The sequence below is a fragment of the Marmota marmota genome, unplaced genomic scaffold, assembly GCF_001458135.2.
Source record: "Marmota marmota marmota unplaced genomic scaffold, marMar, whole genome shotgun sequence".
Classification (NCBI taxonomy): domain Eukaryota; kingdom Metazoa; phylum Chordata; class Mammalia; order Rodentia; family Sciuridae; genus Marmota; species Marmota marmota.
Window position 1 is genome coordinate 3016573 of NW_026000229.1, and position 24764 is coordinate 3041336.

A 24764-nucleotide genomic window follows, 5' to 3' on the forward strand; every position below is an offset into this window, starting at 1 on the left:
TGTAAATCAATGGATGTGTAACTGATGTGATTCTGCAATCTGTGTATGGGGTGAAGGTGGGAGTTCATAACCCACTTGAATCAAAGTGTGGAATATGATATGTCAAGAAATTTGTAATGTTTTGAACAACCCACAATAAAAAATTGGAAAAAAAAAAAAAAATTAGAAAAAAAAAGGAAAACTGCAAAAACTTATTTAAGGGACTTACTTAATAAATTCTACAAATCATTAAAAACAAGACACACAATCCATTTCTGAAACAGGTAAAAGATAGCACTGGGGAAATGATGGGATCTTGTAATTTAAAGAAGTACTTCTAAACTGACATCTACTAGGATGAATCTAGCATAAAAGCATGCATGAAAAACAGCTGTGTGTCCCCTGCAAAGGAGGCTGGCCTGAATGGAGAAGGGAGATGGAGCAGGCAGCCCCCAATATTCCCCATCACTCACCTGTGGGTAGGCAGTGCCCATGCCAGACAGCACGGCTGAAAGGACATCCCGGCCCCTGTCCCCTGCTCGGCTGCACACTGACAGCTTGAGCAGGTCCACCACCACACGGGTGTCATCTGCGATCAGAAGACTGGTGAACTCATCCAAGGACTGAGGCTCTGGGCCTGATGTTTTATTTTGGCTTTCAACATCCTAAATTAAATGACATCCAACAATTAAAATGAGAAATAATATTCAGTAGATTCACCTGTTTACCCATGAACTGAAAGGACATGTGACTACCAGTAAGGTAGAGGCATAAAAAACCAAATTAAGAAATAGCAGGTCCTTAATACATTCCATGTACTAGGTTTTCAAGACTAATTAACTGTTTTACAATATCACCAATACAATCTCTCAAAGCGAAATACCTTAAACTATAACGAAACGGCAGCTTACTACTGTGTCATTGATAGACATTATAGGAGAAGACCAGGAATGAAGTTGCACCAATTGAAACCTATTCCTTACCCATCAGATATGCTTGGTGATCTTCTATCCACTAAATTTTACACTATAACTTTACATATCTTTGTCTTGAATCTCTCCATAATGCTTTCCAGACTCTTCTCCATGTAACACATTATCTATAATCTTCTGCTCCTTGGATTCTTTGGAAAAGATAATATGTAAAAGTCTTCTCTTTTTTACTATTTCTCTTTTACTTGCCTCTCCTACTACCAGCTTAAACACATTGCAGCTGTAATAATTCACATTTTCTCTTTTTTAGCAGAGTAAAGGAACACACTTGTTTGCTGTGAGCTATTTCCCCAGCATCAGTGTCCTATCCCAAGTCCCCACCATGTGAGGCGCCTCACCCAGGTCAGCTGCCCCACCTGCCTTGTCCAGTGTACAAGAACCTCCTGGAGGTAAGTCTAGGGCTAGACTCATGGAAAGGGACAAGTCAAGTCATCAAAGCTGGGGCATCCACAGCTTCTGGCCCTAGAGTGGGAAACGCTATGACCCTGTGTAGAACAGAGGTAGGAACTAACCCTTCATGCTCCCCAGGTAGAGTCACGCTCACCTAGAAAGAAAGAGCCAGAGAAGTGCCTCTTCTCTCCTGCTTCCTGAACCTCAGGAAATATAGCACAATTCTTTTCAGAAACAGAAATGAGCCAGAAAAACACAGCCCTACACGAAGAACCCTAAGGGGAATGTGATGTGCTCTGGACACTATGGGCTGGGACAAGATTCTTCCTTTAGAGAGCAGACCTTTGCATGGAGATCCAGGAAGTAAGCAAGTGAAATTCATTAGAAATGATGAAATTCCAGAATATGACTCACTGAAGCACAGCAAAAGCATCCAGGGGAATATATTATATATAATATCTTCAGTCTTGAAATTGAAATGTATCCTTTTTCTCCTTGGGTGGGGATGTTTAAAAAAATAGAAAATATGCCTAGAGGAACTGATAAAAAGGCAAAGTACTAGCAGCATATCCTTAAACATGAATCACAGCCCAATACTAAAATGAAAATTACTTCACCATAATTTATGAGACACATCAAAATGAAAACAAAAGGAATTTAGAGGTATAACCTGGACAACACCTGTGTTTCATAAATAAATTTGCAGGGAAAAAAAGTATTATCCTTCTACCTAAAGCAAAAATTGTGCCTTCTTTAAAATAATTTCTGTGTTAAACCCTCAATTCCAGGAGACTTTCAGAAATCAGAAGTTGATTCCAGAGATTATTACCACAGATGGTTCTGAATAATTTCCATAAAACTTATTTTCTGCCATAAAGGGTTCCAAATGTAATTGAAAATAATGCTTGTTTTTCTCCAAGGTTGGCGGGCAAGAGAGAGTGTGCAAGCATGGTAGGGCACCCTGGTGTGGGGCTGGGCAGGGTATCCACAGATATGGTACCTGGTGTGGCAGAGTCAAGTGAGGAAGGTACCATAGTTTAGACAAGCCAGCATGGAGGTAGGGTTAGGACCACAGGTCAAGTAGCATGAAGAGGTGGTCCCCAGGAAGGACAGACTGGTTTTGAGCACCAGAGGCTATTCAGAGAAAGAAAGGTACCCAAAAGGGGATGGGTGGCAGTCAAAATGGAAGACTGGTTATCTAAGGAGACCAAACCACAAGTAAATAGCTTGTAAATGACAAGAGCCTGGTTCCTTACTTTCAGAGATAAGAGTCATAAATACAAAAAAAGAGTGAAAACTAAAATAAATCCTAGTTAGATGCAAATCAATTGTAGTGGTGTGAACCAGTATTACACACACACACACACACACACACACACACACACACATTTATTCCCTAGCTATCATCCCAATAGCAATGAGCTCATGAAGAGCCCAACTCTTGGCTTCTAAATAACATTCTCTAATTAGTAAAAAGCAAGGACTTCCTTGGAAGATAGGTGATTCCTAAACTAAAGAATAAAACATCTTATTAAACCTGGAAATTTCTGCTGTGTCAGGAACCAAGGAAATGCTTAAAGAAGGATGGGAACATATCAGCAAAAGACAAAAATTCCACCAAGAATTAACACCAATTCTTCACAAACTTTTTATCCAAACCAGAAACAGAAACCACAAGACAATTACCAATCAGTAGCCCTTATGAATATAGATGCAAAACTCCCCAATAATATGGTAGAACCAAATCCAGTAACATATAAAAGGATTAGACACCAGAGAATATAGAAAGGAGGGTAAGAAACTCTGGTGTTGGACTAGAACTCAAAGTATTGATTTGAATCAGCTTTTGTTACACAGGTAAGATGTAAAAGAAATAAATACTCACACACACATATATTTAACTGCTAAAAGGGCCAAAACAAAAACACCCAGTAACCAATCACCTCAATCTTGATTTCCAAATCTTGTGTTCCACTAAAAAGAACCAGGACTCTTTAGAACAATGGCCAATTCCAGGGCAGGGGCAGAGCAGGTGCAAGATGAGTATAGAGCCAGGCGTGGTGGCACATGTCTATAATCCCAGCAGCTTGGGCAGCTGAGGTAGGAGGATCACGAATTCAAAACCAGCTGCAGCAACTTAGCAGGGCCCTAGGTAACTCAGTAAGACCCTGTCTCTAAATCAAAATATATTTTAAAGGGGCTGGGGATGTGGCTCAGTGGTTAAGCTCCCCTGGGTTCAATCCCTGTACCTACCCCTTTTTTATATATATATGTATGTATGTATGTGTGTGTGTATATGTGTATATATATATATATATATATATATGTATATATATATATATATATGATGAACATGGAACACACTATTGCCAGAAAGTAAGGAAAAGGTCAAAGGATTATAGGGACACCTCAGAATGTCAAAGAAACCAGCCCAAAAGGTATGGCCAGTCTGGGACAAATGATGATAGCAACAAATGTCAATATTTGAATAAAATGGGAATCCATGAGTCTATACCAATATAACAGGTAGGTAAAGTGGGTAAGTAGGTAGGTTGGTAGGTAGATGACAGAAGTTAAACAGACAATGAGAAGGGAAAGCTCTCCCTTACAGAAGAAGAGTAACAATTATATCTTGTAAGAAATGAGAAATTTGAAAAATGATCACAAGACAACCACCATAGTCATTAATAATAAGTTCAGCTAGAATCATTAATGCATTCCAAATTACTAGTGAATAAAATATGAGGAGGAACGATATCTACAGAGTCTCAAAGTATATCCTCAGAAGTACTTAATAACACACTAACTTCCACTGGAGAAATGCTTAGCCAAGGGATAATAGTTACATCATCAGAGAAGCAGCAAATCTACGATGCAACTCTGATCATTCCTGTGGTGGTTCTGTCAAAATGAAGTATTTTAGAATTGTCCTGTATTAAAGATTAACAAGATAGTACAAAATTGTAGGCTGGATGCTAGACCTAGGAAGACAGTATCAGGACAATGAACACCAGCTGAATAGGTCTGTGAATTAGAAGAGAACCTGGGTCACTTTTGATGTCCCGATACTCAAGAAATACACTAGGAAATGATAAGCTTTATGTCCTAGCACTTCCATAAATGATTCAAAATATAGCCAGCAACTTTGCTGCAGTCTGGCTGGGCACGAACAACCAAGCCGCCACAAAGCTTTGTAAGTTCAAACAGCAACTACTTTATTTCAACTCTCACCGGCACTGCACAAGCGCTTTTCCGCCAACGCCACCTACGCTGCCCTCTCCCAGGACCACCACACACCAACCGGAAATCCCTCCTCCGGAAATCCCTCCTCCAGTACTTCCCCAACCAATGGGAACTCTCCGGAAATCCCCGAGAGAACTCCAAAGTAGTGGGCGCCCTAGGCAGCAAGAGCCGACCCATTGCCCGACAGTAAAGGTCAAATATACAATACAATCAATCCAGCATCACAGCAATTATATATAGCTTAACTCAAATCATCATCTCAATGGTTCGCTGGCATCACCTTTCAAACATTCCCCCTGGCAAATGCCAGGCGTCATTCTGACCTGCCATAGCTCTCAACACAACTTGAGAACCTAGGTGGGTGCCCCATGTTTTATCTCTAAATATTATTTCTGTTACTGTTTTATACATTTAAGATTATTTCAAATTAAGAAGTTAAAGATGACTTCCTGACCTCTTTGGTTTTAGTCATGGTTTCTGCAATGATGCTGGCAGCTCCTGGGTCATCTGTCACTGGGATAAATGGCCTAGAGGAGGCTGAGGGAGCAGATGGGGTCACTGCAGAGGGAGTCACAGCATCCTCAGAGCAGACAATCTAAATGGAGAATACACCAGAGAGAAAGTTTAAGTAGAAAAGCTCAGCAACAGCAGTCTTTTACACAAGCCTAAAGATGTCTTCTCAAAAAGCTCCTGGGGGGGGGGGGGGGGGCCTGGGGTTGTGGCTTAATGGTAGAGCGCTTGCCTAGCATGTGTGAGGCACTGGGTTCAATTCTCAGCACCACATAAAATAAATAAAATAAAGATATTGTGTCCAACTAAAACAACAACAACAACAACAAAAAGCTACCGGGAGCCAGGCTGAGACAGGAGGATCACGAGTTCAAAGCCAGCGTCAGCAAAAGCAAGGTGCTGAGCAACTCAATGAGACCCTGTCTCTAAGTAAAATACAAAATAGGGCTGGGAATGAGGCTCAGTGGTCAAGTGCCCCTGAGTTCAATCCCCAGTTCCCACCCTGCGCACCCGCCTCCAAAAAAGCTACTGGGGGCCAGGCATGATGGCACAAGCCTATATCCTATCAGCTCTGAAAACTGCAGCAAAGGAATCACAATTTCTAAGCCAGCCTCAGCAACAGCGAGGCACTGAGCAACTCAGTGAGACCCTATCTCTAAATAAAATACAGAATAGAGCTGGGGATGTGGCTCAATGGTTGAGTGCCCCTGAGTTCCATCCCCAATACTGCCCCCCCCAGGGGAAAAAAAAAAAAAAACTATTGGGGGCCATTTGGAATGTTCCAGATTTTACAAAGGCCACACAGTGCTCACACCACACATCGGCTACCACCCACCAGTGGGCCTGAAGCAGACCTGCATAGTCAACCACATTCTTATTTCCAGGAAAACCTATTAATATTCAATAGCAGGTCATATGACTCAGACTAAAATGAACTCACCTCTCTTCATGAGGTATACTTTCTCCAAATAAGTTACAAGACCTTTAAGGTTTCAAAGCTGTATTTAATGATTTTTTAAAAAAGAATAAACTATTTGCATTTCAACACTAGGAAAGCTCATTCATAAGCATATTTTTTTCCTAATTCAAGATCAAAATCAAAAACAGCAAAAATTAAGTGAAAAAAATGACACATTATACTAGACACAAAGAAGTTAACTTTTTCTTTCTGATCTAATATGGTGTTCAGATTTACTTTTACCTCTCTCTTTTCTTGCCATGGATTTGGACTCAATCTGTCTTCAATGTCAATAGCCAGCATGCATTCCTCTCCATTTATGGGACTGGCCATGGCAGAGGCATCGGAAGTGGGTGCTGAGGAGGAGAATGAGGGACACTCCACCGGGGCAATCATGCCAGCTGGCATCAGGGCCCCAACCACTGCATCCCTGTCAGAACAGAAAGCCAGGCCTGCAATGAGGTGCCTGCCACATATGACAGGATGAACAAAGTGGAATGATCACTCCCTGAAACACATCCTTGTTTTTATAGGACATATATAAAGAATTTCACAAAAACATCATTACCAGGTACCCATTCTCTATAAGCTAAAATCTTATTATGGCCAGATCTTATTTATAGCCACATACCACAAAACAACCTTTCAGTCAACGATGAACTACATATATCTCATAGGACTGTATTGCATGGTAATGTCCTAGCCAGCTTAATGTGCATAACTATACTTCTTATGATATTACCTCAGAATGTATACTTACTGTTAAGTAGCATTTACTTGAATAACCATGGTAAGGACAAGTGAAAGACTTCCAAATGTAAAAACCAGACCAGAATAAGCCTCTGATTCACCCTGGGAAACCCTTTTGGGTTGCTGTTAGAGACTACAGACTGGATAATTGAATATCAAGAATGTTTGTGTTTGGGCTGGGGATGTGGCTCAAGCAGTAGCGCACTCGCCTGGCATGCGTGCGGCCCGGGTTCGATCCTCAGCACCACATACAAACAAAGATGTTGTGTCCGCCGAAAAACTAAAAAATAAATATTAAAAATTCTCTCTCTCTCTCTCTCAAATATATATAAAAGAATGTTTGTGTTTACTGAAAGCCTGCCACATACCAGGTAGCAAGGACTAAATGTCCTCTCAATGACTGGCTTTGTTCTAAAGCTCATGTTCCTACGTAAGTACATCTTGCGAGTTCCACTCCCAATAATACATTTAGAGATAGGCAATTCACTCAGGCTATTCTATGGATTGCATCTTGAATGTCTACCAAAGGCCCATGTGTTAAAGGCTTGGTCCCCAGGGTGGTACTATTGGGAGATGAAGGATTCTTGAAGAGGTAAAGCCTAGTGGGAGGCGTTTAGGCCACTGGGGGTATGCCCCTGAGTGAGATAGGAGACCCTGGTCCCTTTCTCCTTTTCTTTTCAACTCCTGGTCAAGAGGTGAGTGGCTTTTCTTCTGCTGCTTGTGCCCACCATGATGTGCTACCTTGCCACAGACCCAAAGTAATGGGGATAACTAATCATGGGCTGGAAACTTCAAAACTGTGAGCCAAAATAAACCTTTTCTCTTATGATTCTGTTATAATGATGCAAAGCTGACTAATATATGCTATAAGAAAACAATAGAAAAATTCTGTAAAAGTAGTATCAAAACTCTGCCTTACTAAGTGAGTGACACTGTCTTAAACATCACTGTAAATTATAGTTAATTTTTTCTCTCCCACAAATATTAATGCTAAGAGTTTACTGACCAAAATAAAATACAAAAATGAAAATGTTCTTTAACTTGGTTTTCTGATTCCTATTTCAATACCCATTAAAATAAGCATAAAGATGCCATCAAAGGATATGTGCCTTCAACTCACAGCACTTAAAAATAATAACACAATATTCTTGGAGACATTCAGTCAATCAAAATATGACAAAAACACAACGCCTACACAGTTATAGAATTTCAAAATTTAGCATACAAGCCTACCTGGCATACATGATTTGCAGTGCTGTAAGGATATGTGATAAGGCCTGCTGTTTGGCCAGGTTTCCATCCAATGAGAGGAGAATCTTGGCAAGAGAAGGGCGATTTGGCTTAGAATTATTTGCACCACTTATTTTATTACTGGTAGCAGAAGAATCAGCATCTGAAGGCACGCCTGAAAAATAAAAATAAAAATATGTATTCTATTTTAAGGTTATTATTTGCTCTGTTTCTATAGTTTGGCCTTTTAGACTAGTTCCAAAACATAAAAATCTATATTTTTGCTATTTCATAGAGTATGTATTAGGCTCACAGTCTTTTCAGATAAAATAATGATTATCAGTACTTCTATAAAGAAACCATTTTCAGGGGGCTGGGGTTGTGGCTAAGTGATACAGTGTGAGGCACTGGGTTTGATCCTTAGCACAACATTAAAAAAAAAATGAAATAAAATAAAGAAACTATTTTAGTAAATGTTCACTAGAACTACAAAAAAGCTATAAAAAAAACTTTTAAAACATGCATTATATACACATAAGCTGTGAAAATGCTATCTTAACTACCTATATGTACTTCCTTCTACAAAGCAAGACCCCCCTCCCAGAAAAAAAAGACAAAAAATAATCCAAAATGACAAAGAGAGATGCTGTGTACCACTACACTGTCTTATGAGACATACATCCCAACTCACTACCCTGAGCAGAGTCAGGCAAGGAAGGCCTGGTGGGTTTCCCTGAATGAAGAATGGGGAGTCAGAAACCAGGCAGGACAACATGGCCAGAGGCTAGAGGTCAGGACTAGAGAAAGTGAGTGTTCCAAAGAGCCCAGGGAATGTGCAGGTACCTTCCCCCACCCGAGTCAAGGATTCAACGGAAGCTGATGGAAACATGTAAAAAACTACACAAGTCAAATTTTAAAAACACCTGAAAGGAGTAGAGGCACAGTACCCATCAAACATGCAAGGCCCAGAGTAGCCGTTATTCCCATCAGCCAGACTGGAAGACCTCACAGTCCACAAGGCATGGGAAGAGTACTCAGAAAACTCTCTGTCCCCATGGTAGGGAATAATTAGCTCCATCTTAAACTACCAAATCTAAACCCAGGTCAAAACAGAGTCAAATGGCTTCAGAGTAACTTAACCATATTAAAGCTCAAGATTTATAGATACAGGGCTGGGGTTGTGACTCAGTGGTAGAGCAATTGCCTGGCATATGTGAGGCACTGGGTTTGATCCTCAGCACCACATAAAAATAACAAATAAAAATAATATTGTGTTTATTTACAACTAAAAAATTTTTTTAAACTTAAAAATCTCCGAAAACATCAAAGACACAATTCATGATATATGGCATTTGATCAAACATTATCATGTAGGTGGAATGGCAAGAAAATACAAAAAAAAAAAAAAGAAAACAGAAAAATCAGTAAAGCACAGACTTGTTCTTTGAGAACAATATAAGAAACAAGAAATTGTATCACTATAGATTCCATTAACTTTAAAAAGGAAATAAGCACATACTGAGATCAACTTTATGCCAGTAAATTCAACAAGTAAGATAAAATGGACAATTTATGTCAAAGACACAAATCCTACTAGAAAATAAGTATTTATTAAAGCAATAAAATTTATAGTTAAAAAATTACACAAACATATACATACATACACACACACACACACAGAAAACTCTAGGCCTGGCTGTCTTTACTGATGAATTCTCCTGAAATAATAATTCTACACAAATTTAAAAGATAACTGAAAAGAAGGGAATACCAGACATCCCAATCTATGAGGCCAGCATTATCCTGATATCAAAGCTAGACAGACATTACAATAAACAGTACAGACCAACATTACTTATCAACAGGAATGTAAAAGTTCTTAACTTCTTTATATTAATGTTAACATAATTCATAATTTATATTATACTGCATTATATACATTATAACATTTTATTAATATATACAATATTGACATACTATATAAACCTGAATGAAAAAGAAAATGAAACCTAACAAAATTTTCAAGATGTGCTAAAGCAGTGTTGAGAGGAAAATTTATAACACTAAAAGTTTACATTAAAAGAAGGAAAGGTCTCAAATCATCCAGGCACAGTAGCTCACACCCATAATCCCAGCTATTCAGGAGGTTGAGGCAGAATAATTATTAGGTTCTATGCCAGTGTGGGCAACTTAGCAAGACCCTATCTCAAAATAAAAAGGGCTGGGGGTATAGCCTAGAGTTGGGCTATACTTGGCCCTGGGTTCAATCCCTAGTACCAAAAGATTTTTTTTTTTTTTTTAAGAAAGGTCTCATACAGTTATCTATAGGCCCTACCTAAAACAACAACAACAAAATAAACCTAAAGCAAACAGAAATTAGAAACTAATGGAGACCAGAAACCAATAAAAAAGATAAGAGAAAAACAGGGAAAATTAAACAAAAAGTAAAAATCAAGTAGTGTTTATTCCAGGTGTGCAACACTGGCTCAATATTCAAAAATCAATGCAATCTACCTATCAATGCATTAAAGAAGAAAGTCCATGATTATATCAATAGAGAAAAGCCATGATGGAACTCAGCATTCATTAGTGAAAAAAAAACTCTCAGCTGTCTAGGAAGACAGGAGACCTTTCTTAACTTGATAAAAAGCGTCTACAAGAAATCTTGGAGCTAATATCCTTTGTGGTGGGAGACTAAATGCTTTTCCTCTAAGATTATGAATACATCAAGCATACCAGCTCTTGCCACTCTTCTTTAACAGTCCTAAGTATTCTAGCTAATGTAAAAGGCAAGAAAAAGAAAATTATATGAATAACTGCCTCTACTTAAAAATGACACCAATGTCTATACAGAAAAGTCCAAGGTCTTGCTGGGCGTGGTGGCACAAGCCTATAATCCCAGCAGCTCAAGAGGCTGAGGCAGGAGGATTGTGAGTTCAAAGCCAGCCTCAGCAAAAGCAAGGCACTAAGAAACTCATTATTTAATATTCAATATTCAAAGACCCTGTCTCTAAATAAAATACAAAAATGGGCTGCGGATAAGGCTCAGTGATCAAGTGCCCCTGAGTTCAATCCTCGAAAATCACAGGGTAATATTAAAATTGTACAAAAATTGCACTTCTCTGTATTAATAGAAAACAAGATTACAAACACAGGGCTGGGGATGTAACTCAGTGGCAGTATGTTTGCACTGCATGTGTGAGGCCCTGGTTTCCATCCCTACCACAAAAATTAATCAAATTTAATAAAAATTCCATAACAAACATTTGGGGAGGGGGTTGTACTGGGGATTGAACACAGGGGTGCTTTACCACTGAGCCATATCTTCAGCCCATTTTATTTTGAAACAGGGTCTTGCTAAGTTGCTTAGGGCCTCACCAAGTGGCTGGCCTTGAACTTATGATCTTCCTGCCTAGGCCTCCTGAGTAACTGGAATTACAGGTATGTGCCACCAGACCAGGCATAATCTTGAGAGAGAGAAAGAAAGAAAGAGAGAGAAAGAGGTGATAAACATAACAAAACACATACAGAACTTACATACTATGCTACTGTACTTAGAAGGGCACAGCAAAAATTGCTGCCTAGGGGGCTGGGATTGTGGCTCAGTGGTAGAGCACTTGCCTAGCATGTGTGAGGCACTGGGTTCGATTCTCAGCACCACATATAAATAAATGAATAAAATAAAGGTCCATCAATTTTAAAATGCTGCCTAGGCATTATAAGTAGAACATTATACCCAAGTTACTCAAGCCTGTGACCAAAAATAAGAACTGAGAGGCATCTCTCCCAGAGGCATAGGAGTCTGGGCTCCACTTTTCCTGCCTGCACTTCCTTTAAACCAACCATTCAGGTACGTGCCCACAAACTTAAAGTGACCCACACTCTATTCCCTTATTTGCACTACTAGTTGTTCTGTGTATTCTCTTTCTCTCTCCTTCTTTCTCACTCTTTATTTCTGCCTCCTGTGACCCAGAGACTAGAAGACTGACCTCCCAACTCATCATGCCCTCCTTGCCCAGGATCTGAAAGTAAAAATCTTTGAACTTGTTTTCTATTATGGTGGTGTATTAAATTGCTCCCTCCATTCAAATAACCAGGGGCTGTTTCAGTTCTCCCCGCATGAGTGATGGTAGGTCAGGCATAAACCAGACACAGACACAAGAGTCACAGGGATGTCTGCCAGCACAAATTTCCACGTGAGAAATCTTCTGGTTGCAAGCTGGACAACCAGACATTAGTCCATCTGCCAGCTAAAAAAAGCATCCTGTGAAAGGTACACACTGTTCACATCTATACACATCTGTACCAGCTCCCTTTATCTCCCATTATAGCAAGATTGATAGCTACTCTAGTACTAGAATCCCAATTTAGCGAGGAGCTCTGAGAACAGATACAAACTACAAAACAAATATAAAAGAAATCAAAAGAGAACTAAATAAATCAAACTCATACCATGTTTGAGGATTGGAAAACTTTGCAAAGAACAGATGCCCATCCTACCCAAGCTGATATGCAGATGTAATGCAATTTCTATCAAAATTCCAGCAAGAGTTTTTAGATATATAGGCAAGATTACTCTAAAATTTATATGGAAAGGCAAAGGAATTAGAATAGCTAAAACAATTTTGAAAGAGTTCAGAATAAGGGGAACAGTCTATTCAATTTTAAAAATTAGTATAAAGTTAATAAAATTATGACTGTGTGGTACTTACATAACAATCAGTAGAATAAAATAGAGATCCCAAAAATACATCCACACAAATATGTGCAACTGATATTTTTTTAGTTATAGTTGGACATAATACCTTTATTTATTTATTTTTATTTGGTGCTGAGGATCAAACCCAGGGCCTCGCATGTGCTAGGCAAGCATTCTATCACTGAGCCACAACCCCAGCCCACCCAAATGATTTTTAACAAATATGTCAAAGCAATTCTGTGGAGGAAAGCCAGCTTTTCAACAAATGGACTCAAGTAAGTTAAAAAAAAAAAAAACTCAATCTAAATTTCATACTTTATAGAAAGCCCATTACTTACGTATAAAACATAAAACTATAAATCTAAAAAAGAACACAGGAGAAAACCCTTTTTAAAGTATACTTAGGAGCTGGATGTGATGATGCACACCTGTAATCTCAGCCACTCAGCTGAGGCAGCAGGATCACAAGTTTAAGGCCATTCTCTGCAACTAAATGAGACCAGTCTCAAAATTTCAAAAATAAAATTAAAAGGGCTGGGGATGTAGCTCAGTGGTAGAAAAAATTCCTGTGTTCAATCCCTAGTACCAAAAAAAAAGAAAAAAGAAATTATGCTTATGACTTAATACCAAAAATATGATCCATAAGATAAAAATTTAATAAATAGACTATATCAAAATTAGAAACTTTCATACTATGAAGATGCAAAGATAAGCTATAGACCTGGAGAAAGCATCTGCATACCACAGAGCTGCTAAAGGACTAAAATCACCTAGAATATAAAGAACTCTCTAAACCAAATAACTAAAAACATATTCCAGAGACAGAAAAAAATCCAATTAGAAATGCCACATCTACATGTCACCAGAGATATAAATAGTAAATAAGCGCATGAAAAGATGTTTAACATTAGTCATTATGAGAACACAAATTAAAACCACAATGAAATTAATACAGACATCAGAAAGGCTAAAAGTAAAAAATAGTGGTAAAAATATGGAAGAAATTGGGTCATTCATCCACTGATAGTGAGAATGTAAACAGCATACTCTAAACAAGTTTTGCACCAAACAAAACATGAATTCTGCATATGATCCAGCAATTGCACTCTTGGGCAATTAAGCCAAACTTATTTTTACACAAATACCTAGATATGGATGACATAAACAGGTTTATTTGTAATAGCCAAAAATAGAAATCATCAAAAAAAAGTCCTTCAATGAGTGAATAAACCAGGAAATACTACTCAGTAATACTAAGGAACAAACTGGATACATGCAACAACCTGGATGAATCTCCAGAGGATTGTGCTGAGTGAAAAAAAGTATATTTCAAAAGGTTATACACACAAGGTGATGTGAAAAGACCACCAATATGCAATTATAAATTGAAAGAAGACTAAGTAGAGCCTCATCTTCATCTACACCAGAAAAGGAAGGCACAGGAAAGCTAAGAAAGCTAAGTAACTTACTCAGTCTTTATAGCTAGTAACTGGTGAACCCGGATGACACTCAGATATATAAAAAAGCAAATGGGAGCATGGGAGGGATAGACGAACTCTAGATAGGGCAAAAGGGTTGGAGGGGAAAGGAGGGGACATGGGGTAATTAATGGTGGTGGAATGTGATGATCATTATTATACAAAGTACAGGTATGAAGACACGAATTGGTGTGAATATACTATGTATACAACCAGAGATATGAAAAATTGTGCTCTATATGTGTAGTAAGAATTGTAATGCATTCCATTGTCATATATAAATTTTTTTAAAAAAAGCAAATGGTAGTGGACACTATATAACCCCCATTGAGAGAAAGAAGATGAAAACAAAATAATCATATGAGAAATTCATAGAAAGATGAAGTTCCCTGAAGAAAATTAATTATATTCCTGTATGCTAGCAAGGAGCAACTTGAATGTTTCTATACAGTATCAAGGAGTAAGCAATCTTTTTAAAAAGTTATAATGGTACTCATAATCTGAAACACTTGAGATAAATTTGAAAGAGATATGCAAGACCTGCACACTCAAACTATAAAATATTGCTAAGAGAAATTAAAGGCCCAAAGAGACACACAGTATTTGTTGGCTGGATTATTCAGCACTGTAAAGATACCTACCCTCCCCATGCATACACAAGATTTTGTGCCTTCAGGTTCATAATACAGTTAACAACCTCCAATGTGTCAGAACTATTACAGAAATCTATAATATTGCTACAGCCTACAGAAGAAGCACAGAGAAGATACAAAAAATGCGTTACCTAAATAGGAAGCACCTAAAGGGTCTCTTGCAGTCTGGAAGAGGACCGGCTCATGGACAGAGGGTGTGGCTACATCCACAGTTGTCCATGCCACACTGTGCGATGACCCACAAGCTACTCGGGTGATCTTTTGACCTTCTAAGCCTTGCACCAATGTGGGCTTTCTATTAACTGTGGTTGTGCCATTGCCCTGTTGGCCGTGATCATTGTCACCCCAAGCATATACCTGTTAGATTAAAAAAAAAAATACAGTTTTCAACATGTCAGATAATTTTCTTAAGATTTACTTAATGCTTAAAGTATATGCCATGGTACAGTCTTATAAAATGGCATGTGTGGAACCACAGCTAAGAAAAATTTAAGCATGAAGATGCTTGTCAACAAGTAGATATGCATGTTTACTTAATATAAATCAAATCAATTTATCCATTTTACTTTGTTATAGAACAGGGAATCCTCTCATCAACTAAGTATAGTTAACATTTTTTCCTTCATTTTGTCAAGATCAAAAACAACATACATATTTTTCAAGTAATTGGCTTTTTGACTTTACATAATCATAGAATTCACTTTTTTTAAAAAAAAAAGTATAATAGTTTTGTTTTCATAAATGAATTTTAAAGTATGGCATCCAAAGGAGCAGAATAAGAATAAATCAAGTATTAACTTTATTTCTTTATTTCTGAAATGTAGTATGTATCTCCTCCATCAGCTATCAATTTTCTAACAAAATACTGCTAATACCTTATTAGCAGGAGGAGCACCTTCAAGGATAATTCCCATGTGGATTTTAGAATGGAATGACTTTTTCCAAGTTGCCCACTCCAAATTGTTCTGGCAAGATAAGTGCTATGTCATAACCACCCTGCAGAAGGGTAGTAACATACAGGCCATTGGCATCCTTACCTGCCCTGAGTCTGTGACCGCCAGACAATGCAGGGCCCCAACAGCCACATGCACAATCTTCTTCCCTCTTAGCCCTTCCACCACCTGTGGCTTCCGCACATGCACATCAGAACCATGGCCCAGCCTGAAGTAATCGCCCTTCCCCCTGAGGAGAGGCCAACAGTGTGAATGTTAATATACAGTTACAGTCTGGCAACAATACACAAGAAAATACTCATGCTCTCACCTTTTTTAGAGACAGCTTGATGGAAACATCACACACAGCACTCAAGGTCTTTGAACTTACATCTAAAATCATACTCTATGAATTCAAAATTAATTCTGCTAGCAAAATCCTTACCAATGTAAAATGTTTTACAATATTTAAGTTACTATTGTTGACTTTTCATATAAGAGACAGAAAAGCAGACATTGCTTCCAAAGATCTATCTGATATACACTTTTTTCAAGCTGCTACTGGTCATGATTAGCACTAGGGCCCAACACAGCTTCCAAGGTTGGTCTGGCCACCACTATGCTGCACTGTAATAAAATTAAGCTTTTGCAAGAATCACACATAAAATTTCTAGGACCAAAGGATGCAAATGTCTATTTTGCTCTCATTTTATCATTGGGGTTTTGGTATAGTAAGAAAGTAGAAGAAGGGGCTGGGGTTGTGGCTCAGTGGTAGAGCTCAACCTCGCACACGCGGGGCTCTGGATTCGATCCTCAGCACCACATAAAAATAAATAAAATACAGGTACTGTGTGCAACTAAAAATAAATATTTTAATAAATAAATAAAGGAAATCAGGGTATTGTGTCCAACTACAACTAAAAAATATATATATATTAAAAAAAAAAAAAGGAAAGTGGAAGAAACACTTCACAGACATCTCAACTGAATAGGAAAGGCAAGTGGGCTAAAATTTCCCTAGCATTCTTTTCAAAATGACCCATTGATAACAGGAACTTTCTCCTTGTAATATCATCATTAATCCTATTCTCAATACAAATAACAAAAAAAGATGCCAGGATAAGTTATACAATGATTTTACGAGCACCCAAGGTGGGCCTGATGTGAGGTCAAGGATCCCCACACATGCCTTACAAAGCACAGAAATGTTGGCAGCAGTGAGGTAGTATACGTACCATGTCCACACCACTCCTGACTTGGTGAGAGCCAAGGAGAACTGAGCTCCACACTCAATTTGGCACACCCCCTGGCCATTTAGTCTCTCAATGTTCTGGGGAATGTTACATCCTTCACTTCCTCCTCGGCCCAATTTTCCAAAGTCACCATCACCCCAGGAAAATACCAAACCTAGGTTTAAAAAATATTACTTAAGGCCAGCACTTCATATACATTCCTACCCACCCTCAAACTTAAAACCACAACAGGTGCTCACCTTCATCAGTGAGAGCCAGAGTCTGTGCATCTCTGCTTCCACATGCAACCTGGATTACTCTGTGACCAAGAAGGACTTTCACCTACTCAATTACAAATTTAAAGACAGAATCAAGCACAGACACCAAGAAAGTAAAGGAAATTTTTTTCCACGGACTAAAAGCCAATAATGCACATCTTTATGAACTTTCCTAGACTTGAGGCTTATCTACATTTAAAATCATCAGGTGGTAAGCTTTCTGTAAGCAACAAAAATGTGTATAATCACCATTTTGGGCTTTAGCTGTGTTGTATTATCTCCATGTCCCAACCGGCCATATTCTCCAAGGCCCCAGGTATACAGCTCCCCGCTGGACGTGAGGGCCGCACTGTGTGAGCTCCCACAGGCAATATCGCGGATGCGCTTGGTTTTCAAGGCCTCTATAAGTCTTGGCTTGTCACAGTTCCTAAAACAAAATCAAATTACACTCCCTACAATCAATCCACCTGTTCTCAAAGAAAAAAGTTATCTACACTAATCTACCTTTAGTCAACAAAAGATCTGCAAACAAACTTCACTATCAAAACTTAAAACAGTATGTGAAGCCAAATCATATGTTCATCCATGTTGTTAAAAAAATTCTGGGCTGGGATTGTAGCTCAGTGGTCAAGTGTTTGCCTTGCAAATGTGAGGCACTGGGTTCAATCCTCAGCACCACAAACAAATAAATAAATAAAGGTACTGTGTCTGTATACAATTTTAAAAAATTAAGAAATATTTTTCCACATATCTAGTCCACAAACAACCTATCCTATGCAAAACAACTATTTAAAGGTACCCACTATTATCTTCAGTTACAGTTTCTGATTAAGAAGTAAGACTGAAGAAAACATTCTTACATTCTGCTGAAGTGTCCAAGTTTTCCATCATCACCTTCACCCCACGAGAACACTTTACCATCAACGGTTAAGGCTGTGGCGTGCCGGCCACCTGCAACATTGACATGCACATAGGTTGCCAATATGCAACATACAAAAGGTCACAGTATAACTACCCAAGTCACTTGGCATGTAGCATATATTCAGTGAATGTGTTAAATAAATGATGAGTAAACAGGATCAACACTTACAGTTATTATGAAGGCTTTCTGGGTAGCACATATGCAAATTTAGAGAACTTTAAATAAACCATAAATTTTAACTCTAAAAAATAATTTTTGTACTTACAAAGAAACAGAAAAATAATGCTGATTATTAATGGGGCTTCAACTATGTTCATGTATAAAAGATCAAAAATTTAGGTGGAAGACGTTGAAATAAGTATATTTGTCATTAGGCAAATTGTCAAATATGGTGGCAATTTAAGCTTTTTTGCAATGCACACCCATTGGTGAAATTATTTAAGCAGAAGTACCATCAATTAAGTAAGTTTAATATTATACTCACTGTTCCCAAAGCATATCAGTTCTTTCCACAACATGGAATACTCTCCCAGTCCACACACCCCCACCTCAGGATTATATGCACGACCTCTGGTTATATACCTGATGTCCTGCCAGCTCCTGGGCTCTGAGGACAGTATGATAGGTGGGGCTTCTAGTCCCTAACATTCATTCTCTCCTCTTTCTTACCATAGAACTCCCATATTATCAGTGCTACAATGTGCTAAGCACATTTCCCAGCCTTCTTTGTCCATAGAAAGCTCAAAAAAGGGCTCTGTGGGCTACAGGATAGGCCATCTGGTGCTGCCTAGGTCTTGGAACTGAAGGCTAAAGCAGCAAGGTCAACTTCACACAGAGGTGGACAAGGAGAGCTAACATTCTTTGTGGACGCAGAGAACATATGGATGGACCCAGACCCTACCTCTATAATTTTACAGAGGAGAAAAGTAAAATTTTGGCTTACTTAAGCATTATCATTTGCATTTCCAGTTATACAGGTTTAGATCTAACTCCATCCAATAGAGGCATAAATTGAGCTTTGTAACTAACACAATTCTATTTTTCAAAGGCCTGCCACACAACTTTAAAACACTATTCAGTAAAGGTACTCTAAATTGAAGGAGAATGATATTATCTTTTTTAAACAATCTTTCTTAGCACTGGGGTTCATAAACACTTGCTAAATCTGATGAGTCACAGACTCATCAGAAAAATAACACACATTTAAGCACACAACTTTATGATATCAAAGATACAATGGGCCCAACAAACACCCCATACTCTGACAGGTACATCTATACATCTAAAATACCAACAATGCTGCTTAAAAAACAAACAAACCAACAAAAACCTCATTTAGCATTTAGTACCAATAGTTAAAATTCCAGACCACCAGAGATTTACATTATCCAATTTTTATTCCTATTAATAAAGACTTGAAAAAGAATGTGAGAATACCTTAAGGAAAATTATTTAAGGGTCTTTTTTATTTGAAGAATAGGAGCACAGGCTTACTCTGCATGCAAATGCTAATGCTGGATATGTACCTGAGTGAACTGCCACCTTCTTGACCACATAGCTGCTGAGGGCCGTAATCTGCCGCGGAATGGGGACTGTTCCACTAGACATGCCCAGTCCCAGTCGGCCATTCGTAGCTTCTCCACAAGCATACACCTTCCCTTCCACAGTAACTACAAGGAACAAGAGCCAGGAGAAGACTCACTTTTCCCAACACAAAATTTGTGCATGTGTGCACATGCACCCTCACTAAGTGCAATTCATAAATTTTTATATATTAGAATAATCATACCTGCAAATAAACTTTTAGAACCGCCAGCCACTTGTACCACATTCAAAGCAGACAGAGTCTCAGAGAACGAAGGTACCTTTATCTAGAATAGGTTTATTTTTTTAAAACAAAAAGAAATAAAAACATAATTATATTTGTAAATTTGTAAATAATTATATTTTCTAAAATTTTAAGTGCTCTTACTAGATGATATAAGAATTATTGTTAATTTATATGACTATATTAACTACAGAAACTCTTTATCTTTAGAGACATACACTGAAGTACTTTAAGGATAAAAGGATTAACTGATATGTACTTCAAAATAAACCAGATCAGAGGGGTGGGTAGGTAAAAAATGTAGACAGTTATCCATAACTCTTATAGTTGGAAATAAGGACATGAAGGCTCATGACTCTAATCTTTCTACCTGGCTAAATTTGAACAGTCTCATAACAAAAGGTGAAAAGTAAAATACCCATAATGCAAAGATAAAAACAAACTTCTGGTAAACTGTTTTATTTCAAGCCATGTCCTGCTCATTCACTTTGATTCTGACACTCTCATCACTAAGAAATTATATGTGTATATTTGCCATTGTAGAGGAGTATGATTTAACTTAAAATTCTTGGCACCCTTTGTCTAAGAAACCCTTTACTATTCCACACCTTAGAAATTGTCATGTAGTCACTACTGCAGTGGAAGTAAGAATTTCCATCACAACCTTGGAACCCTAATGGACCTTCACAGGAAAACTCCATGTGTGAGAGCAAGCAGAATCCCAGCTCGTAACAGTGACCATGACTCAGGAACTACTATAGAGCCCTGCACTAGCATAGCTGACATACCCAAAGTTTACTGTCACTGCCCACTTGCAAAATAGGGCTTCTAAAATAGGGTTCTAAAACATAAATGTAATTCAAAGTTATTCAAATAAAGATGAAGCTTAGTTGGACCTAGAAAGGACAGGTTCCAAATAAATGAATTCTAACTTTCTGAGCTTCTTTGTTGTTGTTGTTTAATATTTACTTTTTAGTTGTAGTTGGACACAATACCTTTATTTTATTTATTTATTGTTACATGGGGCTGAGGATTGAACCCAGAGCCTTGCACATGCTAGGCGAGTGCTCTATAGCTGAGCCACAACCGTAGCCCATCTGAGCTTCTTTACAATGTAGGTAATAAGAAGACTTAGGACAAGTAATAAATACCCCACTTAACCATAGCCAGGCGCAGTGGCGTGCTCCTGTAATTCTGGCAGTTGGGAAGGCTGAGGCAAGAGGATCATGAGTTCAAATCTAGCCTCAGCAAAAGTGAGGCACTACGCAACTCAGTGAGACCCTGTGTCTAAATAAAGTACAAAATAGGGCTTAGGATGTGGCTTAGTGGTCAAGTGTCCAGAGTTCAATCCCCAGTACCCCCACCCCCCAAAAAAGGAAGTAGATTTATTCATCTAAAGAGAAAATCGTTTGAACTAAAATTGCAAGAATTTTGTCCTAGGACTCCTCATACAAAAGACATTGAAAAATGAAAGGTATATTGCATTCAACTCTAGTTCAAATGCATCATTTATTACATCTACTCTTTTAAAAAAAAAAATCTGCTCTTTCTCCTAAACCAGTTATAATACTTTATAAATTAACTCTTTATCTCATTATTTATGGGATTAAGTATACATTAGAAACAAGAAGGTATGGCACAGTTATGGTTACATGATATCAACAAGATCAATGAGAACATAAAGGTCTCTCTCCCCACAACAAGCCCTTCAAAGCTGACAAGTATAGATGTGCACATGCACCTGTGTTTTGTTTCTCTGTGCTCAAAAGAACTTTTTTCCCTACAGAAGCTATTTCACATGGTAGTAGCTCAAGTACCAAGTGTCCAAAGAGCAGAAGTAACATCTTGCTCATCTTAGTACCATTATGACATTTTTACACACTTTGTTCATGATAAGAAGAAACGTTTATTGAAAATATAGTTATGATCTATAATTTTCATCTATGCATTTGCCAAATTGTTCCAAAAGTTTATTTTCTAGTTTATTTTAAGATAGCAATAATACAACAATATCTAAAGTTAACTATTTTCTAAGGATGAAGGCTTACAATTACTTTTGTAAAAAACCACATATAGCTGGGCATTGTGGTGCATGCCTGTAATTCAAGCTACTTAGAAGGCTAAAGCAGAGGATCCTAAGTTTGAGGTCAACATTAGCGCTTAGCAAAATACTGTTCCAAAATAAAAACATTTTTCAAAGGATCCCAGGTTCAATTGCTAGTACTGAAAAATAAATAAATAAATAAAATAAAGACCACATATAGAGGCTGGGGGATGTACCTCAGTGGTAGACCTAACATGCGCAAGGCCTGTTCAATTGGGGGTGGGGAGTTGCAGCACACACATATAGACTACTATTAAAAACTTCAAAAGAAGCTGGCCATTGCTGAGCTTCTCGAGGACAAAGGCATTGGCAAGCCTCCTCCTCAGTCATGGAGTAGCAGGTGATGCAAAGTGTCAGCCCAGGGAGATCTAGATACCTTAGAGCCCTTGAGCCCGCCCAGCTGGTCCTTGTCATTCAGTCCCCACACGAACACTTTGGTTCTTATTGTAGCTGCCGATTCCAGCCCTGCAGCCTTCTTTCTAATAAGGCTACCCAAAGGAAAACACAAAAATAAAGGTTATTCAACATAAAACATTTAAAAAATTATAAAAAGAGCAACCTCAATCAATCAAAGCTTTCCGGTTACTGTCAGAAATTCAAAGTTTTGTTTTAATACAATAAAATTTCAAATATCTACATAAGTTTTACCACAATCTAATTTTAGCTATTTTTGATACAGATCTTTCTATGATATACTATGAATGTCTTTTTTCTTAAATATCAAGTTGAACATAACAAATGTTCTGACACGGAACAATTCCCATCCTTCACCAGGATGCATAGAAACACTGGGGAAAGGGCTGTGGCTTTAGCTCAGTGGCAGAGCACCTGCCTAATGTGTAAGGCACTAGGTTCAATCCTTAGCACTGCACTATTTATAAATAAACAAACAAACAAAATAAAGGCAAGCTATCCATCTACAACTTTAAAAAAAAAAAAAAAACTCACTAGGGAAATGTGGAATGTCACTGGGAATGGCCTTGTGGCAATATCCCTAAACCATCTTTATTGTCTATTTGTTTCCAAAAGAAAGATTAAAGCAAATGTGCCTGTATGATGTTAGAGGTATTCTAACACAGATACATGAGGCAAAATCTTTCTTTCTTTCTTTCTTTCTTTCCTCCCCCTGCCCACAACACTGGTCCTCATCTCCTTTCCTTGGATGAGTTACTCCTTCCACTTTACTCCTCCTGTCTCTGACCTAGCTCTGTTAGGTTGGAAGTTTAATCAACAGCGGCCAAAGTACTCATTCTTGAACCTGATAAAGCCAGGAAGTGCTTAGTACACAGTGTTAGATTGTTTTAGTTTGATGCCAAGTGCTAAGGAACCGCTTCTTTTGGGTCTGGGACATTGCCTTTGTATTTGCCTTTGTTCTGTTCTTATAAACTAAGGTGAAAGAGATTAAATGGTTCTAGATAGGTTAGGTGTTCTTTTTTTTAATGTTATATCCTGATATATTTACTTTAAGGAACCAGAATTTTACGGTTTGGAAATAAAAATGTAGGAAAACTCTTTCATGTGATACCAGGCACAGTAGAGCACGCTGATGCATAAGGTATTAAAATATCTTATTTTCAGTCAAAAACATGGATAGGAAACCAGGAATGATATTCTGGATGATTAATGACTGGTAGCATGAAAATATGAACCAGTCAGAATAGAGATCTGCTACACATGGTTGTTGTGGGCACATCCCATCTGGAAGCTAGGCTTGTGGGAGAATGCCAAAATCACTGATTCATCTGGAAATTATCAGCTAATTAATGATACCCTACAGGAAAAGCACTATTATGTTAAAATATATAGATTCCTTTTGTTAATATGTTCAATCATGTAAAAATCTGGTCAATGAGTAAAGCCCAAAACTTTATGGTTATTTCACATATATGGCACATATTTTAGTTTAATTTGTCCAATTCATTTTAGTAGCTACTAAATTTAAAAATTCCTTAAAAGTTTAATTAATGCAAACAGATACAATGTACAGCCTAACATATATTCTACATAAGATAATGCTGTATATACTAATTTTTTTTTCAACTTACATGCAAAAGTTTTGAAATAAAACAGGATAGAAATATAAAAGGTTATTCAACATCAATAAAACTTTTTGACATTTTCAAAAAACAAAATACAGGGCAGAATCCAAACCCAAGATAACAGAGCCCTAGGATAACCTGACTTATTACCATAGTTGCTGCCATCCATGACTAAGAAAATGTGCTTAACAGCAGGGCAGGAAGAGCTCCTGTGTCTCCTTATGTCCCATGCTGGGAAGAACTTGGAGAAAAGGACATTTGTGGAGGGCTCTAGCCCCACTAGCAACCCAAGAACACCTTGAGAATGTTGAAAACATTGCAGTTTATTTTGTATACCCTTTGACTTAGCAATTTCACTTATTCCAATTAATCCAGGAAAATACAACTTATAAAAACTGTAATTATCTTCATTGTTTGCTGCTGGTAAAATGGAGCCTAGAGCAGCCACTGCACAAATGGCAGATACTGATTTCACCTGGCACATGCTACTCCCCATATTAGGAGTACCCTTGCCCACCCATTCTGCTTTGATAACACTGACTCTTCC

At 38.0% G+C, this 24764-nt stretch overlaps 1 protein-coding gene across 13 annotated transcripts in view; it reads right to left on the bottom strand.

Moving 5' to 3' along the window:
- Nucleotides 1–24764, bottom strand: part of Herc2 (HECT and RLD domain containing E3 ubiquitin protein ligase 2) — a 183704-nt gene that overhangs the window by 43550 nt on the left and 115390 nt on the right. For all 13 annotated transcript variants that reach the window (XM_048793048.1, XM_048793046.1, XM_015480325.2 and 10 more), the window contains 13 exons: nucleotides 22555–22666; nucleotides 20036–20117; nucleotides 19773–19916; nucleotides 18185–18275; nucleotides 17574–17751; nucleotides 17307–17388; nucleotides 17050–17221; nucleotides 15920–16064; nucleotides 15014–15239; nucleotides 8056–8227; nucleotides 6316–6502; nucleotides 5059–5199; nucleotides 453–644 (listed from right to left, as the gene is read on the bottom strand). In XM_048793048.1, coding sequence (XP_048649005.1) covers nucleotides 453–644; nucleotides 5059–5199; nucleotides 6316–6502; nucleotides 8056–8227; nucleotides 15014–15239; nucleotides 15920–16064; nucleotides 17050–17221; nucleotides 17307–17388; nucleotides 17574–17751; nucleotides 18185–18275; nucleotides 19773–19916; nucleotides 20036–20117; nucleotides 22555–22666 — 1924 coding nt within the window. The remainder of the gene's footprint in view (nucleotides 1–452; nucleotides 645–5058; nucleotides 5200–6315; nucleotides 6503–8055; nucleotides 8228–15013; nucleotides 15240–15919; nucleotides 16065–17049; nucleotides 17222–17306; nucleotides 17389–17573; nucleotides 17752–18184; nucleotides 18276–19772; nucleotides 19917–20035; nucleotides 20118–22554; nucleotides 22667–24764) is intronic.